Source organism: Helicoverpa armigera, chromosome 7, assembly GCF_030705265.1.
Source record: "Helicoverpa armigera isolate CAAS_96S chromosome 7, ASM3070526v1, whole genome shotgun sequence".
Lineage (NCBI taxonomy): Eukaryota > Metazoa > Arthropoda > Insecta > Lepidoptera > Noctuidae > Helicoverpa > Helicoverpa armigera.
The window spans coordinates 11,816,482-11,836,719 of NC_087126.1; the positions used below are offsets into that span (position 1 = coordinate 11,816,482).

At 38.3% G+C, this 20,238-nt stretch overlaps 1 protein-coding gene across 1 annotated transcript; it reads right to left on the reverse strand.

The window, feature by feature from the left end:
- Positions 1 to 17: 17 nt before the first annotated feature.
- LOC110372317 (tyrosine-protein phosphatase non-receptor type 21) lies at positions 18 to 19,897 on the reverse strand. Its single transcript, XM_064035457.1, is given in 11 exon segments — positions 18 to 2,478; positions 3,159 to 3,364; positions 3,816 to 3,972; positions 4,345 to 4,516; positions 4,518 to 4,741; positions 5,149 to 5,373; positions 6,685 to 8,095; positions 8,363 to 8,517; positions 10,685 to 10,892; positions 12,859 to 13,025; positions 18,945 to 19,897. Coding segments are annotated over 11 exon segments (3,687 nt in total). The 5' UTR covers positions 19,578 to 19,897; the 3' UTR covers positions 18 to 2,349.
- Positions 19,898 to 20,238: the final 341 nt, after the last annotated feature.

Here is a 20,238-nt window from a genome sequence, read left to right on the forward strand (position 1 = left end):
GAAATAATAAGGCGACAAACGTTTCTTAGTACATTTTATTGTCAGTTTCTCATGAAGTTTTGGATATTCCTTCATTTTTATAGCGCGGCACTCGTGCCGGACGGACTATCCATAAAGTATCAATACTGGAATTACACAGAGCTTTCTGTAGTAAAAAAATATTTCAAATCATAAATACATCACAAAAAGAACACGATTAACACTGTAAAAAAAATAGTGACTAAAAAACTGTATACCTTAATAGTTTGATAATATTTTGTGCATACAAAACAAACGGTCCAAGCGAATGTACGCTAACTAACAAATTAACAATAATATGGAGTTGCCGTTGGACTAGACAGGTACGAATACATACAGGTATGAACACATCAATGCACCAACTATACATACAATACGTATGAATCGAAAATGGCTGTAGGACGGTGCTATTAAATATTAATTCATTGACTTTAACAGCAGATATAGGTATCTTAGTTTTGAAATTAACTTTTGTAAATTAAATATTAATAACAATTCCACTTAAAGAAATGCTTGAAGATTTGCATGCTTATACATTTTAAATGCATGGTGTTCATATGAATAAACTACTGAAGATTGACGTCACATTACCACTGTCGACTCATACGGGAGAGATTTTCAAAATAATTTCAACCTAGCAATAATACTTGAACGTAACAATAAGACGGTGACTGACAATATCGACTACACATAGAATACGAACGATATAAAACAGCCGTCACGAAGAATTTCAACAATTTCATACCTACAATACAACAGTCTTTCTCAAAATACTGTTCTATAAAAATATACTCTTATATGTGAATTATACTTTCTAGTATACAATTTCACGTTAAATATCTTCATCAGTCATCAAGGCACTCAGTTTTACGTGAAATAATGCAACAATTTATGTGAAGTAAATAATTACTTAATTTCAAAATGAGATTGTCAAAATTCCCGCGCTAACGACTAAAACTCAAGTTCATAGACAATATAAACGACATTTTTTTTAACACAACTGTTTACTATGAATTTTCACTTTCAATAAGTAAACAGTACAAAAAATTGAGGTTTCTGCTGTCGGTGAACTTGGTCCAAATAGTAACTCTAGAAGGCACGCGATAGTTTCATCAGATCCTCGGTAATCTCTGACTAAGGCACGTCGTTATAATTCACACTAAACTAGAGCGAGGCAGGCTATCTGCTCCAAAATAAACAATAAATAAGGAGTATTTATATCGAAGAGTATAAAAGTAGTCAAAATAAAAGCACTCACGAGTATTATTTGTGGTTCTTTTGAGCGATGGCAGTTTTTATTGTAAAAATGTCGGTAATACAAAGAAAAGTATTGAAATTATAGATGAGTTAGTTTTATGTAATTAGTCTTTTAGTTTATATCTGTTAGTTAGCACAAACATTGAATTACATAGTCTAAGACCCGTTCAAAGCAGGTTTGATAAAGATTTGAGATGAGTAGCACATTTACACGTATTTTATAAAAAAGAAAGCCAGATATCCTGCCTCTGGTGTTACAATATAATACTTTTCATCACTTTACATATAAATTCATTAAAAAAACTTCCCCACATTGGGTATATCGTATAAAAATCCATTCAACAATCACAAAAACTCTCTGTAAGTTTATAAAAAAACACTTTCTATACAAATATCAATTAAACGTTAAATAAATACATAATATACAAAATCACTAGATGAAGGTGGAACATTTATCATCTCAGTCATCAATCGTAAAAATCTCATAAGTAATAGATCTATGATCCAGTCGATCGATATTATATCTTACATCTACGTGTATAAAGTTCATTTTCGAACTGATATATTACAATATTGAATCAACCTTAGGGTCAAATTATGGTATAATTTGTGTAAGGCATGCTCTTATATTCCGTTCTGTTGAGCAACTCGCAGACATCGAACATACTTTATGTCGATGTCAGCTCGTTTCGGTTCATTCTCATATCGATAAAACTTTGTTTATCGATTACAAAAGCATCGATAAAACCTAGCTCAACAACTAGACTCTATCGATGTTTTAAAAACACTAGTCAATCTCATGCAACAATTAATAAAGTTATTAATTTACTTAAAGTATGACCTAACTCAGTGCAAAACTGCAGTAAAATCAATTTGCATTTAAATAGCACTGTAGTATTTTTAATCTGTTAAATATTATCGATTCGTTTTTCGTTATTTTTTCGCTCATTTTAGTACAATTAAAGATTCTTTTAGCAGTCCCTATTAATCCGAACTCCGACGAATCCTTTGCAGTGTTGGCACCATGAGCAATATTATTGTGGAACCTCTTTCCTGGTAAGTCGGGTAAGTTGTTCATATGAGTCGTGACTGCTTGAGGTACTGTAACAGCAGCTGGTGCAGGAACTTGTACTGGTGCACGTTCTGTATGAGGTTCGCGCGTTGCTGGTGCAGCATGCTGATTGTACGCGGGATGTCTAGCTCCTGGAAATATTGGAACTTGGGTTAATAATTTTTTCTATAATTTAACTGTTTTGGTTCAGGTGTGGTATTCGTTTGAGCAGCAGCCTGGATGGTTAAGGAATGATAATTAAGTTTCTATAACATGCAAGTTACTGCATATAAGTTTGCTTGACCATACTAGGACTGTGTAATTTTTATCAGTATATCACAGAACAAGGGTTGTACTTGTGTAAAAAATCGGCCTTTGGAGGACTGATTGTCTGTACACACCGGTAGCTGCTAGCTGTCTATTGAGTTGGTACAACTGTTGCCCCGTATGCGCACAGAGTGACCAGGTAGAACAATTAAGGCCTCAGTTACGTAAGTCCCTAATGAGTATCACCTAGCTCTACGATATGGTTGTACACCTATCTGTACACTTAACTCTGATTCCCTATCAACCCTAACGCCCTAGCCCTACCATACAAACCACAACACAACGTACAAGTACTGTTGTGTGGATAGGATAGCCTGTTACCAGCGACCTAAGGCAACAGATGTCACTTCTGGGTTACATACTCAACTTGACTTACCACACTGATGATACTTTAAACTGGGATTAGTTTTCAACATGATTAGAAAACTGCTAAGGATCATCTAGCATGATAACTGTGGTACATGATTTTTTTTTTGACAAGTGCCATTGTAAATCGGTCCTTTACCTGATTATTATCAAGTATATCATGCAGCAGATCAGCGGCGAGCGCAGTGCCGCTCCTGCCGGCGCCGTGCTCGCAGCAGAACAGCAGCGCCGCGCCCGCGCCCCGCGCCGCGCCCGCCCCGCGCACGCCGCCCGTGCTCGCTCCCCGGGCTGCTTCGGCCTCTGCCTCGCAGGCTAGGCGGAGGCTGTTCACTTCCGAGAGGAATGCTGGAAGAATGTCACGTCTTGTTAGAAACTGGCAACATTTTTATATGCCAGTCATTAAATAACGAGTAATTTCATAGCATAGGTAATTTACTTATAAGGTAATTGACTCGTAATTTACGGAGGTGTTTTAAAAAATAATTAAAATCGAATATGTTTTTCAGCACGAAATTCAAAGAAATGGGTAAACATAATGAATACTTATCATTTACTTCTTCGAAGAAGTAAGATTGAAAAAGAAATGTGGAGTTTACATTACAATTTTCATTCCGGAGCTATGGGATAACAGGCGTAAGAAAAATGACTCCGAAAATATCAATTTATGGTTGTTTCAATAGTTTATCTAATAAACAAATCGACAGATTATTGGAATATTGTGAATAGCTATTCATCATATAATAACATATTGTATACGTATATACGAACAGGCGTTAGTAACATAATGTAACATTACCTAAGAAATGATGTATATGTTCGGGTGCACTAGTATGACTGTGCCACAGCGCGTAGTGCACATGCCACAGCTCGCGGACACGCGCCCCGCTGCGCACGCGCACCAGCACCGACGCGCCCCACGCGGTCCGTGAGGAGGTGCCGCATGACACCTGGAACTGTAGGGAGAAAAGAAGGGTGAATTTACAAGGAATAAAAGCGCTAAACTAGCTGCCACATGTAAATGGAGCGGTCACACGATCAGACTGGCGTACTGCAACGAGCATCCTTATTTTTAGGGAGTACATTTATATCCCCAAATCTTTTGTTCATGGCTTCAGACGCGCTTATCCAGCAGTTGTTACGTAATACGTGGAGAGGACTATGGAAATGACCGGTAATGTAATAGAAAATGCAAAATAGTTGGGATTACCACATAATAAAATCGTTGTAATTTTATTGCAAAACCAAACTACCAAATGCCTTACCTTGCCAATTGATACAAACTCTAAAGAAAAAACCATTACAAACTCTAGAGCCAAATGACCTACCTTGCCGAAGTCCCTGGTGGTGTTATCATGCGGCAGGTAGTGCGGGTGCCCCGGGCCCCCTATCCTCGCCAGCAGCGGGGCCCCCACCTGTGCGGCGGCGGCCCACAGCAGCGCGCAGCCGCCGCCGCACGTGCAGCCCGTCACGTTAGCGCTGGTGGTGGTCACGTAGGGGTTGACTTACCTTGCCGAAGTCCCTGGTGGTGTTATCATGCGGCAGGTAGTGCGGGTGCCCCGGGCCCCCTATCCTCGCCAGCAGCGGGGCCCCCACCTGTGCGGCGGCGGCCCACAGCAGCGCGCAGCCGCCGCCGCACGTGCAGCCGGTCACGTTGGTGCTGGTGGTCGTCGCGTTGCCTACTTTCGCTACCACGTAGAAGCGTTGCGTGCTGCCTACGGTCATCTGGAGATGGGATAATGAGTTTATACTTATGGAATACATAGTAAAAATACCACAGCAAAATATTTCTTCATCTCACTTATCTCGAAATATTCAAATGTTACTTAACTTTGATACCTACTTGAAAGTATATTTTTACAACAATGTATGTAAATGTGACAGAGATAAAATGATTTTTGAGCAATGCCTTCAGTTGTGTTTCAAAATTTGGTTTTTAATCCTTCAATGTATTAAGTTATGAATAATTCCTTACTAGATACTCAGGGTACTCATAGAAACAAAAAAACTTGATAAGTTATTCTGTTCCATAATTAAGTTTCACTTGATTGTCCTGTACCTTCTTTTTGACGAAAATCATTCGGTCACAAAAAAAAAAACACATTAATATTACTCATGTTGTTAATACTCACAGTAATATGCGAGGCATTAATGTACCCATGGGGGTTATTAGGCGTGGGATGTAACCGGACCCTATTGTCCTCATACGGCAGATAGTCGGAACTGAAACCATTCAGAGCAGCATGTTGCGGCAGCAGTGCCGTGCGGAACTCTCCTCCCGTCTCCCGGCCTTTGGGGATCTGCTCGAAGGCGAACGCCAGCTGGTCATCTGACATCTTGCGTTCTAGGATTTGGACCTGATGGAAAAAGCAGAAAAATAAAGTCAAAATCAAATGTATTTATTTCAAATAGGCCTTTGTAGGCGCTTATATATACACTAGTTGTGTGACGTTTTTCATTCACTTACGGTTAAAAAATGTTAGAAAAAAAAGGAGAAACCTCTGAAAAGAAGTATGACGACATTTTTGAATGACAAATGATTTCGTAATGTTTGACGTGTTGATGTTATTTTGTCGATTAAGATCCATTCAGTGCACACTTGCTTTCGATTTGTTTGTTATTTTAAACGTTGAATTGTTCGGTAATTGTGTAACGTACAAATATTCAGATACACACGTGCAACTTATTCACTCTTTTTGAAAGGAGTGCAAGTGGTAGGTATATAAATACTTGCCACATTAAACCCCGCTTCAATCTCCAGAAAAGGATCCCTCGCATACTTATGCGCCATCATGATACTGTGACTTTGGCACATTTATACTAACTAAAACCTAATTTATTTCAATCACAAGATAATATTTTTAAACTTGATATTATCCAATATTTTGGCACACTTTAGTAAACCTTTTTAAGGAGACTTCTTGTAACAGTGTTAGATAGTTAATAATAATAATTTTATTTCTTAAACCAGCGACCTGACCTGGATTTGAACGGATATATACATCTTAACCTTCTCCATGAATCGCTCTATCTATTAGTGAAAACTGCACAAAAAACCCATCAATCGAATTTTGATTTTATTATAAACAGACGGAAACGCCAGGAAACTTTTTTTATTATATAAAAATACATGTACAGAACACCAGACGCGATTGTGTCACGCGAGCGATCAATAACGTACTGCAACACAACACCGTGGAACAACAAACAAGTGATGTAGTTTGTGAGTCAGACTGTTCGCATGTTGATAAACATCTCGCCTAGTTGTTTGCATTGCGGGGATGCTGTGATATTTGGCTATGATGCATTCTAGATGCAGTTAGTGACGAGTTGCCTTTGGAGATTATTGAGATAGGTTTTAGAAGGTTTCTTTTTTAATCTAAGTGGCGCTTTGTATCCATGTGAGTTTAAAATGGTACGATTAATCAGAGTGTTTATTATTGAAGTGATATGTAAATTTAATTTTAATGCCACGATAAACTGCCGTCGAATGTTTTTAAGCCATATAATCTGATCAAATTAATGATACTTATTTACCTATCTGTTATCATTCGCAGACGGTATAAAAATTAGTAATAAACATTTACATTACTTATATTTTCCTGCTATTTTTTTTATCGCTATAATAAACATGTTTTTTACTTATTTTACAGGTATAAATAACTTACCATAGTCTCTTTGGTGATACTCGGAGGCAGCGGCTGGAACTTCGGCAATCCCGTCGACCATCGATGCGTATGCGGCGCGGGCGTCGCTCTATTCCTCCCCAACGTGGCACTCCTCACCTCCCCCTTATTCGCCCTCCCCATAAACACCCCCCACCTTCTCCGCTTCTTCTCCTTACTACTCGTTTTAGAAGTATCAGTGTCCATGCTACTGTTGGTAGTGACAGTTTCCACCGTGCTTGAGCTAATGTCCGCCATGTTGGGCCGCGAGCCCGTCACTACGATCGACGTAACGTTATCACTCTTGTTTATAGTGTTGTTATTCGATACTCGATGTGTCGATAAGCTCTGATACGGCGTCTCGTCGTATTCGCGCTCATCGTGCTGTAGTGATAGCCGGTCTATCGATAACGCTACATTTTCAAACTCCGCGTCTCTATTCACTGATCGATTGGAAACTGTGAGGTCTTTTGGCACACTGGTTTCGCGAACACCTTTGATGATTTGTGCGTTCACGTAGTGACCGTCTGGGTTGTCGATTTTGACTGGCACGTAAGGAATATTCACGTTGGGTGATAAGTAGTTGTTTATGGTAGGATGACTGCTGTTTCGTTCGTTTAGTCGCGCGATCTCGTCCGTAGTAGTGAGACTCTGGGCTCGATCCCTCATCGTGATCTTCCCTTCATTCTGCCACGGTAACGGCACATTCTCATAAATAGGTTCTTGAGTATCTCCTATTTTAATTTGTTGACTCTGTGGTAATACTACATGCCTTTGATAAGGTACCCTGTGCATGGGCATGGAGTACATAATATTCCCTCTTTCGTCGTAAACTTTTTGTATATTATCCGATATGTGATGGGGGTCTATAATGATGTGAGGTTTGGGGTCTAATACTGACGCTAGGTTGTTGTAAGTGCCGTGTGTGCCGGGCATTATGTTCGGTCTGCCGTAGTTGATATGACTAGTGTTTATATATCCTAAGTGCCTGTTGAGGGCTGTTCGCGTGGAGACTAGGTCTGGACTGGAGCCGGAGACATGTGAGTTGATGTATCCTCGGTGGTAGTTGAGCGCTTGGCTGGCGACGGCGAGGTCGGGGGTGGAGTTAGAGGCGAGGCCGTTGGAGGGGTAGGGGGGAGGGGGCTTGTAGACGTTGACGTAGTGGAGTTGCTGGAGATCAGCCTGCACGTTGGGGTTGACGGCGAAGGGGTAGTTGTTGACGAAGCCGAGCCCGTAGGGGTAGTCCTGGTCGGGGCGGCGCGTGACGTCGGGGAAGCGCGGCAGGTCGGGGTGCGAGCCGTACGGCTTGGTGGCCGCGTGGTACCGGAGCTGGGCCTCAGCTCGTTGTTGCTGGTATTTCTGCTGAATGGCGGTCTCGTAGTCCGGGGCGGGACGGTATTGTGGTAACAGCGCTCTGGAAGAAATATTTGAAGGTATAAGAACTTTCTTCGTAGTTTTTAGTCAAGTGAATAATCGACAAGTGCCTGCTTTCACCTTGTTTTTATAATATTTCTTATTGGTCAATTTTGTTAGAATAAGAAAGATGACTCAAATTAAGAATTACGTAGGTAAGTAATTTACCCACTTCTACGTCTTTTAGATTACCAACAATAGTGGTTACTTTTAGTTCTACACTTTATTTTACTTATTAACTTATTCTCCAATAACAAAAGCCACTAACCTGTTCTGCAGCGGCGGCGGCGGGTGGGGTTCAGCCAGCTCGAGGCACGAAGTCGAATAAGCCCGATGAGCTGACGACAGCGGCTCCAAGCGCGACGTGCTGCCCAGCTCCCGAGCATCCAACTCCTCACGACTGTCCGACAGCCCATGCTCTTGCTGCCAAACAGATACACCAATGTAAACAATTAACCCTTCTGAAGTCGTCGCCATTTTGAATTCGGATATTTTCTGTTTGCAGTTCAAGAGTAAGAAATTGCGTGGCGGTTTGCCTATACATTGCAATTTCGCCATTTGGATTTTATTATCAAAAAATATTAATTTTTGCTCGTAAATTAAATGGTTAAACACACAAGTGTTGTTCAGTGAAAAACTTAGAATGCACTCACGGGTAAATAGCATGACGAATTGTTGAAGCTACAAGTGAAATCGTGAACTAAGTATGTAATGTTATAAATTACTAGAAAATTGACAACAAACTATCAAAGAACTGCAAAAACCAACAGTCGCAGTACAGTGTTATTACAGTTTGTTTATAGTTGTTAATTAAATTACAACAAATATTAGCAGCTCGCTTCGCTTCGCTAACAGCGTAAAACGAAACGCAATCAACCCAATTACGTAGAACGAAACGCGACAGTAATTAATTGTCTTAATGCCGTTATCAATGTGATGTATTAGACAGAATGATTTTTAAATGCAATTGAGATGCCAATGTTATGTAGTTCTTTAATTGCACTGACTTATTGTCGCTTAAGCACTAATTAGCTGTGTGCTGAAAATCAGGAATTTATCCGACAAGCAGGAACGTATCTAGATCAGCAGAACCTTTCAAAATATTTCGTAGAATAGGATGGACAAAGGGATATCCATGTTTAACTCGTGATTTAAAATAAATTTCCGAAACATAAACCTATTTGTAACAAAAAATACAGACGTAATGTTCAGTAATAATTTATTGCAAAGTTCATAAAGGCTGAGTAAATTTATCGAAAAAATGCTATTGTTTGTAATTAAATATTCTATTTACTGATTCCTGAATACCATACTTCCTCACATATAGCTGTACGGTAAAATAACTCAATAACCGATAGATACGGATCGCTCGGAAGCGTTCTCGAGTGGCGAGCGTGCGCGCAGCCGATGCGATCATATCTCGCGATCGATAACGTGCGCTGTTCACGAAGAGACGGTTCCCTGGTCGCGCGTAAATTGTTTAATCAAGTTTTTAGTGCATATGTTTGTTTCCGGATGTTACAAAAGTATTAAGGACGTAGTTATGCAGAAACGTTCCAACCCACTGTACTGTCTCAAATTCAACTTGAATTTCGACATTCAACTTGAATTTGAGATATAAGCATTTACGCGTTTCAGTTGTATTCTTTTTTATTCTAACTAGTAAAGGTACTAGAGGTTTTATTGTTGAATTATATTGAGTTTAGATAACCATATGCTAAATTTTAGGCTGTTCAATCACAATAACTCGATTTCGGGTGACTTGTGGGTTGGAACGTTTCTGCATAACTACGTCCTAATATTAAGTTCTATTGCAGAAAACCACTGTTGCGGATGCAGTAACCAGCTGATTCTTGCAGGAATTTTTATATGTTTTTTATTGCTATTAAAAGTTATGTTGCTTGTCTTTTTTGATTTAATCTATCTACCATCCTTTTTTTTTTGAAACCATCTTTTACCAAACTTGTGTATAAACACACTTTATACCTGGACCTATTTTAGATGAAATCGTTTTTAATTTCGGCAACAAAAAGTCGCGTGGCCAGTGAATGGTACTCCTTATTTTAACTTATTTATCGTCGCGAAGATGGTTCGAGCACTTTCATAGCGCGCATAACTAGTTAATTATTATTTAACCAGGCAACACCATTCATTTACGAAGCTATGCCGATCGATCATCTAGCAAAAACTATGGAACAACGCGCCGCATAATGTTGTAGTTTTTGTACAATTTATCGCAGAAATAGGAAATTATTGCCGACACTTTTCCGACAAGTATTTTCGACTTCAAGTATTTTAGATACTGTAGATTATATTAGATGGAACCTTTAATTATATACTTATGAACAATGCGGTACATATTCCGAATTAATGTAGTGTAAAAAGATGAAAAAATGTTCGATGCAATCTTTTTTATTATCGAGAGTAACTTGTAAACAGTTACCCATATTAACGTAGTAGCAAGCATTCTTTATTTGTTTATAATATTTGCTATAGCTTGTAAAGAATGTGTAAATGAATACCCTAATACTTACTACAACTTGTTTAAGACAGAGTAAGCAATCTGTGCTATCGTTATCAAAATCCTTACCTGAAACTTAGGCCTATGTTCATCCCTAGGTGCTTCACTGAGTGCACTCTGATGCTTCATATAGAAGGTATGCTGCTGCACACAGGACCACCACACGTACTTGCCGTCCTCGGGCGAGGCCAGGGTGAAGGATGCCGAGCCTGTCTGCTTCTGGCACTCTATGCTGAACGTGCGTTTGTGGTTTATCACGTTCGTTATGTCCATCCATCTGGGGGTAAAAAGAGAATTTATTGAAGTAAGAAATGCAGTTTTTTTTATATTATAGTTATTGAGATATGGACATGTCATAGAGACCAATAAGAATTTGAGACGAACGGTTTTTATTTTTGTACGCTTAGAGGAAGCTTCAGAAAGGCTACCTGGCATTGTAATGTGCAAGTTGGTTTGATAAGTTGATAAATAAATGGAAATTGGTATAATTTAATTTAAATAGTTACTTTCGAGTTTATTTCAGATTGATGATGATTCTGAAACTTTATGATGCAAATAAGAAATTGACGTTACATAGCACGGTCTATGAATTTTTACTTTCACGGAAATTTTATGCAAGATTAAGCATTATTTTTTAATAAATTAAACTAAAATCAACTAGTCTTATATTCAAAGCTACTTTCACAAATTGATTTGATCAAGGCACAATGTCAGCCAGTACTAAGTACTTTAAACCATGTTTTATACAATAATCTACGAGTCGCGATTGGAACAAGTTTTCATTCCTAGATCAGCATGAATATTGATACGGCTAATTAATATAAGCACGCCATTCGTGAATATAATCGATTGAAATAGCGACAGGTATATCATGGTATTACTAGGAACTATGTGGGATATTCAGTTAGTATTGTTTATGAGTAAATAGTGAGTATTTGTGATTGAGTTGGTATTTTAAACGAGTGAGGCTTGATATTTTATAGTGAGAAGAATGAAGGGAAAAATTAGGAAAAAAAAACAATAAATCAAATTAATTCAAATCTCTCGAAAAAAATGCAAACCATAAAATCCTTTTAATTGAACGCATTAGTTAATCCTCAAATTAATGTAGTTAATTAGTCCTGATGCCACTACACAGTTAACGATTCATTAATTGGGTCTACAGTAAATTGTGTATGCGCTGTATTTCTGATTTTCATAATGTATTTGGAATCTCGCCAAATGGTAATGTGCCTACAGATTTATGACAAACATTTAATAAATGTGCGTTTTTAATGTTTCTGAAAATAAACAATGTTTTTGTTTATGATTGATCGTAATTTCGTCACGTTTGCGTCGTTAATGATGCGTCAAAGCAATTAATGGTGATTAAATCCTTCTTTACTTAATTTTTTTTCCCTCCCGAAAGTAAAGACTAACGGCCAGTTTCTTCATCAAAAGTTAAAGTAATGTCTAAAGTAAAAGTAACGGTCAAATTCGTTTTTTCAAGGCTAAAGTGACAGCAAAATTCATAGAAAAATGTAATTTAACCGTTACTTTAACTTTAGACATTACTTTGACTTTTACTTTGGCTTTAACTTTTGATGAAGAAACTGGCTGTAAGACTTTCCTCTACTGATAGAAATTGTTTGGTAGTTTCTTTGTGTTCCGGAAAATTTACTGACTTCGATTTATATGGAAACAGAAATTAAAGTACCTAGGCCGCGACAAGAATTTTAACATAACAATACACAATATGCAACTTAAGTTAATAATATTAAAGCAAAAGTGTGTTGGTATTGTGATGTTTATGACTGATATGACGTGATATAGCAATATAAATTCTTTACGTTTGTTTGACGCAAATAATAAATTCACTCCGATGCGCTTATTGACGCTATCACAGACTAGTTCACGACTATCAGAAGCTAGCTAAATTGCTTCACTTTGTAGCAAAAACGCAGAAAAAAGAACATATGTAAAGGTTTTCAGAACGGAAAATAATAGTATGATCACGAAAGTTTGGAAGGATGTTCAATCCTCTTTCCATGTCAAACGGCTGGACCGATTTAAAAAACTCTTCCACCATTAGAAAGCTACGTTATCTGCGAGTAACTTACGCTATATTTTAACCGTGTAAGGTCAATATTTTCCACTGGACGCGGGTGAAACCGCGGGAAAACGGCTAGTATTTATGATATACTGATAACTTTGTAAAGAGGACATTACAGTTAGAGATAAACATGATATAAGTTCGAAGTTACCTGTAAAAATGCGGCGTCTCACTGGTCTCCGTGAGGACCCTGATGCCAGTTAACGAGATGGCGATGGTGACCTCGCTCTGGTTGAGCTGGTCGCGAGCGCTGAACATCTCCTGGCCATACCCTCGGAGCTGCTGGCAGGTCGTGATGAAGCCTTCTTCTGCTTGAGCCTGGGGAAGGTGGAAAGTGCGTTATTTTTGAAGTTCAAAATCAAAATCAAAATCAAAATCTTTTTATTTCACATAGGCCTTTGCAGGCACCTATGAAACGTCACATTAGTTGCACGGTTCCAAAAAGTTGGTCTCATGGAGAAGAGCCGGCAAGAAACTCCATAGACACTCTTTTTAAAAAGTAATATAGTCACAGTACAAACAGTCTATTACATAACAATAGTATGCTCACAGAATTATACAATGCAAGAAAGTTTATCTGTAAATCTATACAATGCAAAGGGAGAAGAAAAAGTCGTGTAATTGCCAGGGAAGCCACACATGGAGAGATGAGTTATCGCCATATAATATCTTTATCGTCAACAAAGTCTTGAATTTTATAATAAGCTTTTGTTAATTAGGGTGGATTTTAAAGTGTTCTTAAATTTTATATCCGTGAGATCGGTTACACACTTAGGCAGCTTGTTGTAAAAACCCCCGACCCAAAAAAGTAAACCCTATAAAAAGCAAAAAATAACTTTTAACACTACGTAAACTAAATTTTGTCGTGTCGGGGGACCGCTCTAATTCATTACTTTAGATACGTGTTTTTTTTTTAAACGAATGTTGTAATTAGGTAGGTATCATTTGATTTATGTAAGTATTTATGAAGGTAAAAAGCGGTCCCCCGACACGTCAAAATTTAGTTTACGTAGTGTTAAAAGTTATTTTTTGCTTTTTATAGGGTTTACTTTTTTGGGTCGGGGGTTTTTTTAAATTTATAATTTAATTTTATTTCATGCTTTTTAAAGGAGCGCCTTAATTTTTCCTTCTTTAATTTAATTTATTTTATCTTAAGATGGGGTCGCTATATGCGATCTCGGCTAAAGGAAGCTGTTTAATAATCCTCATGACAAACTGGCTCGATTGGGAAACAATAAAGACCTTTGGACATTCTAGATTTTCAGCAAAAATATAAATCGGTTTATCCATTTCATTCCGGTATTCCAGGGTTTCATCCGCCACATCCCATTTCCAGCATCAGGTTCTCGTCAACCAGAAACATGAAGAGAACTCGTCAAGACAAATTCAACGAGCCCAAACTCGATGGGTTTACTAAAAGGCAGTTCAGGGTTACGTCTCCTACCTTCGTGCCCTAACAGCAGACCAGCTCAGTGGTTCCAAAATACATAGTTTTATAGTTAGTGTTTCAAATTTCAGATCCCACATATACTTGCAAGTAAACTGAGCGTGTAACATTCCTATCACATCTAGCAAACGAGCTGATGACCTTGAAGACCTGAACCGATTTCCACCAAACATAGCTAAGAACACTCCCAACTGGCATACCTTTTAAACAAAAAAAACCGCATTACAATCGGCTCATCCGTTTGGGAGCTACGATGCCACATACACACACACACACACACACACACAGACACGTCAAACTTATAACACCCCGTCGTTTTTGCGTCGGGGGTTAAAAACGGACACAATTCCCTAAAAACGATTTATTTGATTTCGTTAATCTGAATCTCGGAACTACTAGCTTGTGCTTGTTTCTTGTATTAATGGAATGTATATCACTTTTAACACCAAATTGATTTAAGTTTTTGCGTACGAACATGATATTTTCTAGTATATAAAGAGAAGGTAGTGTAAGTATATCAATTTCTTTAAATAATTCTCTTAATGACTCGCGAGGGCCGAGGCCATAAATTGCACGAACTGCCCTTTTCTGGAGAACGAAGATTGAGTTTACGTCAGCCGCTGCCCCCCACAGTAAAATACCATAGGACATAATTCAATGGAAGTAAGCGAAATACACGAGCTTAGCAGTAGCAACGTCAGTAATCTGTCTTATTTTTCTGACTGCATAAGCTGCGGAACTCAGCCTCTTTGACAGTGCTGAGATGTGGGCACCCCATTGCAATTTAGAGTCAATGGTGATGCCCAGGAAGACGGTTTGACTAATAACATCCAATTTATTATCGTCCAGAACGATATTGAGCCCTACTGGTGTTACATTAGGTAAAGAGAATTTAATGCATTTCGTTTTGGAAGAATTAAGAAGCAAGTTATTCGCGGCAAACCACTTGCTCAGAGTAACCAAGCTATCGTTTACGTCTATAGGACTAGATTCCTTTCTGTTAATTTTGAAGACAAGGGAAGTGTCATCAGCAAATAAAATAATATCAGAGATCACAGACATCATATACGGGAGATCATTTATATAAGCTAAGAATAAAAAGGGACCTAAAATTGAGCCCTGCGGCACGCCCATTTTTACTAATGACCCAGATGAAGTTGAGCCACTTACGTCTACTACTTGCTGTCTATTTGACAGATAAGAAAGGACGAGCGCGAGAGCTTTACCACGAATTCCGTAGTGGTTCAGCTTGCAAATGAGAGTGTCATGGTCAACGCAATCGAACGCCTTAGAAAGGTCGCAGAAAATGCCCACAGCATCCCGCGAATCTTCCCAGGCGTTTAAGATTTGGGTGATCAATCTTGCACTTGCGTCAGTGGTAGACCTACCCTTTGTAAAGCCGTACTGACGGTCATGAAATATGTTGTTTAAATTAAAATGTCTTAACATCTGATCGAGCATGATCCTTTCGAAGATTTTGCTAAAGGCTGGAAGGATTGAAATAGGTCTGTAGTTGGAAGGGTTTTTCTTACAGCCTGATTTAAAGATAGGAACAATTTTGCTGAGTTTCATCAAGTCAGGGAAGATACCGTTGTCAATGCAAAGGTTAAAAATTTCACTAAGTATTGGGGCAACACTCTCAGTTGATACCGTTTTAGAAAAAGGTGTAGATGATAGACTAATTTGAATGTAAATCTATGAATAATATGCTGACGTTTATATTGTAGATCTTCTGGATTGCCTTTGTCATTATGTTATGATGTTTAGTATGTTCAGTTGACTGTCTGTGATGGAAGAGAAATCTTGAAAGATAAATATGTGCTCAGATAGGTAAAGTTGACCCATTGTTGATCTGTATTGCTTTGCTCTATTGCTATCATCGCATTCTTAGACGTCAAACGACAGTAGTATTGTTTAAGTTAATACTGCTACTATCAAGGCTGTATTAAATAATAGGCATGTACCTACTGCTTATCGGTAAACCGTAGCAGAGTATAAATCAGGTGTGACAACAAACTTAGCGTAGTGTGCAATTACTATGAAGAGGTTGGGCTTGGGAAAATAGTATATGCTAGTACCTAATGGAGCTGTTAGATGTGTGAAATTTCTACAACCTTTATTTAAGAAGTTCAAATCCATGCTAATATTATAAATCGGTACCCAAAGGACTGCGGGAACTGTTTTTGAAAAAATTCTTTTACCAATAGAAAGCTACATTAGTGTCGTAGACTATATTTTCTCCGAGTATTGGAATAAGTACACTCAAGACGAGGATAAAACCGCGGAAATCAGCTAATACCAGTGATAGTGGGCTCTTCTACTAGGGCTGTTAGTAGTTGTAACTCAAAACCTGAACTTTGAATGGCAATTTGGTTTTAAAAGGGCTTCAAACACAACTGGAGAATGTAGCCTGTAACATACTGTGAGTTTAACCTGACAAACTGTTCGGGTTAACCAAGAATATTGTGTATTACAAGACAATACGTTTTAAAATAACTCAGTGTAGTTGCCAACACGTCGTTAACTACGTGGACACAAACGTAAAACCGTATCGGATTGATTTCATTCACATTTAGGTACACCGTACGGCAGTAGTACGCATACATACGTATTTCTATTTAGGTACCTACATATAGGAACGATGTCTGCTTATGTAACGGTCGGCCGTGTTACAGACCCCATGGACGATTATACAGTGCTTTACATCCTTATTTGCACTTCATCAATCATGCTGGATACTATACATTGCACATACACTTCTCGCTTACGCTAAGAAGTAGAAGTGATTTGCGTTTTTTGTAACCGGCATTTTACAAGTAGGTAATATTTGAATGCGAAAGGTTGTAGGGATATATGAACCACACATGGAATTCGCTCTACAGCGGAAATATGTAGGTTCTAAAGAGTAAGGGCTGAAACTGCGAATTCGATTGTTCATTCTCTAGTTTAGCGATTTTGCCGCAAGCTGAAGTCATCCTAGAAATATTTCAAGTACATTTACTAGTTTCAGCGAGGAATGCGACAGCGACCAACTAAAGCCTAAACCGTACGAGCAACCGTATCGAATTCAAAGCATAAGTTATGAGTACAAAGGCCGAATGTTTAAAAAAGATCACCCATTACAGTTCATATTATTGCTTGTTTAACTAACTGTACGTTTTGCCGCCAATTATAAACATGTACTTGGTAGATCCGTATCGTAATGAGACATGGTGATATATTTAATTTAAAGGCGTGTACTTGAGGCGCCGACCGTCTTATCAAATGTGTATAATGATTACATGATAGATAACAGCTTACAGTTTTGAACGCATTTACTTTCATTAAGGTTTCATGGCATATCATTTTACATTGTCCTATTTTTAGTAGGTATCGCCGAAAATTCGCCGAAGACACATTTACAAGGCTTCCTGAGAATTTAGCTAATTACATTGCTTTATCAATAGGCTTAGCAGTGTTTTCAATCAAACATGAAACAATGGATCGCTTTGTGCTATCAAAATAATATGATTAGGTAGCAAAATGATTGTTATTACACTTCCTTGTTCATTTCAGATGAAGAGTAAAAGTTCAGGGTGGAAATGCAAGGCTACTTCCATATTTTTTTTAAACAAAACAACATTGATTGGGAATTCAGTTCCATAGAAAAGTAAAGACAGAAATAAGGATCTTAAGTAATAAACCTAGCATCTTCTGTAAACAGTCCTTTCTATAAACATTAAAATAACATATCCAAGTGCCATGTTTACCATAGTTTTGCAAATATAAATATTTTTTCTGTATGACATGAGTAATTTACACTATTGATAACTTCATTACCTACAGATTTTTTCTTGAATTCAATGTAACAAGTCTTGTGAAAAATTCCTTTCGGTCTGAGCAAAGCTGCTGATTACATTAACATAGATATTATAGTTATAAATAATTTGTATTCTCTCAGTGAGTACATGATAGTTTTACTAATTTTCTTAATAGGATTATAATTGTATTTTGTTACAGACGGATTACAACAGTATTGTTAACTTAGTGATTGTGATCTGTGATGAATTTGTGTGGTTTCCTCATTTTTGTATAACTTGTTAGTTAAAGAATGTGGGAAATGTTTTGAGCAATACCAGTTACATCCATTTGAATATTTCTGTAAGAAGATTGCAAACATTTTGTACAAATTACATGTAAATATAAGGTAAATATGTGATTTACTTGCTGAATTTTTGTTACTCTTTCCATTTTGATCTACTTAAATTCTTTTCAATAATTATATAAACATATTTGCATATTTAAAAGGTGCTACCTGAAAATTAATTTTATTAAGTGATGATTTTATTTGACATGGATTTCTAATTAGAAATGTTATTCAGAGACTAACAAATAAGCATGCTATAAAATTTATTGTACCATCCATCTGCTAGATCCAGTTTATAAATAGCAGCAGTGATAAATGACACATAGCCATTACAGAATACTTCATAGAAACTGCTTCCCACAGAAACAATCAGATGGGAACATACCCATCAAACAATGTCGGCTTGCAAATTATTTATAGCAACACTGCCTACTGACATACAAACATACAGATTTCTGAATTATTCAAGTTGCTAAGGTCAAGTTTGTGAAACAAGCTTCCTAAGACTCATGTTTATAAATAAGATTGGCTGAACTGTACAGTTATTTATAGAGACCACACATGCTACTGTTGTATTTATTGCTTGGCTCATATTTTAAAATTCAATTCCAAAATTTATGTGGGAGACAAGACTGCAAAGTATATTTACAAAAGATATGCTCACCTGTGACATGTTGTGCAGAGCCATATGATGCTGAATCACAGCCTCTGTCAGCCATTCCAGCCGCCCAGTCTCAGCCAAAGTACTCCCATCTATGATCTGTCCACCATCCAGCATTTGTTTGGGAAAAGTCAGCAGGTTCTTGAGATATTCTACTGTATGCCTTTCTCGGTCATGGTTACCATACTCTGCTTGCCTACTGTAAGATGCCAGCACAACCGCCTGCTGGCAGTCACAGATAATCCTGCCTTCTATCAAATCATTCTTGAGTTGCAAGAAGTAGTGGTACCTCGTGACCTCGTCGGTGATCAGACTGGTGCCAGAGATGACGTAGTACATGACCCGCAGGTAGAGCTGGTGCGAGGACGCGTACTTCTCGAGCTGGCGCTTGAGCGGGCGCTCGAGCTGCACCCAGCGCGGCTGCTGGCTGCGGTTGACGTAGCGCAGGCCGAACAGCTCCGGCTGCATGACGGCCTGCCGCTGGCACACGTTGTCCAGGCACTCCTGCCCGGTGCTGTCCACTGACAGCGTGCAGTCCGCCACCCCGCCATCCAGCAGCTCCACGCTGATCACGAACAAACTCTTCGACGCTACATTGTACTGCCGCGTCTTCTTCAACTTCAACTTGAAAGGCATCTTCCTGAGCTACCCGCCACCACTTTGCAATAACATCACATAGGAAACAAACGTTACGTTTCGTTTATGGCAAAGGAATGTAGGAAACGATGCATCCGTTACGCGCGCCACATATTTATAACATTTCGTCTCGAATTCGCGACGTAATATCGGTCACTTGAACTAATTTATGTTACAGTAGCGATGACGTAGTTGTATCGGCGGAAAGCAATAAAAATTGTCGAGTAAACACATATGTATTATGAAAATAAGAAATTCACGTTCACAACATTGAAGCCATCGAGAAAGTGACAATTTGTTTGACAGCCGTGATTAAGTGTTGCCATTTGATGTTAAAAAGCTTAACCAATTTAGTAGTTATTTTTTAGCGTGATCGAAATGTCATTCTAAAAGGACGATATTAACAAGCTGGTTTTGCAGCTGGATTGACTCGTGGATATTAGTAAAACGCGACGTGTGTACCTGCGGCCAACAAACGCGTCGTTGACGTCGCGTTTTGCGAATGTTAATCTTTTTTCCTCCGTGTTAATAATGCTTACCAAGCGACGACACGAAAACACTCGTGAAACGACAACGGGATAACAGCTTGACGCTTATGAAATTATCGGTACATGCGTTATCGTTGTTCTATGTAGGTATTGTTATTTAGCATATTCGTTTT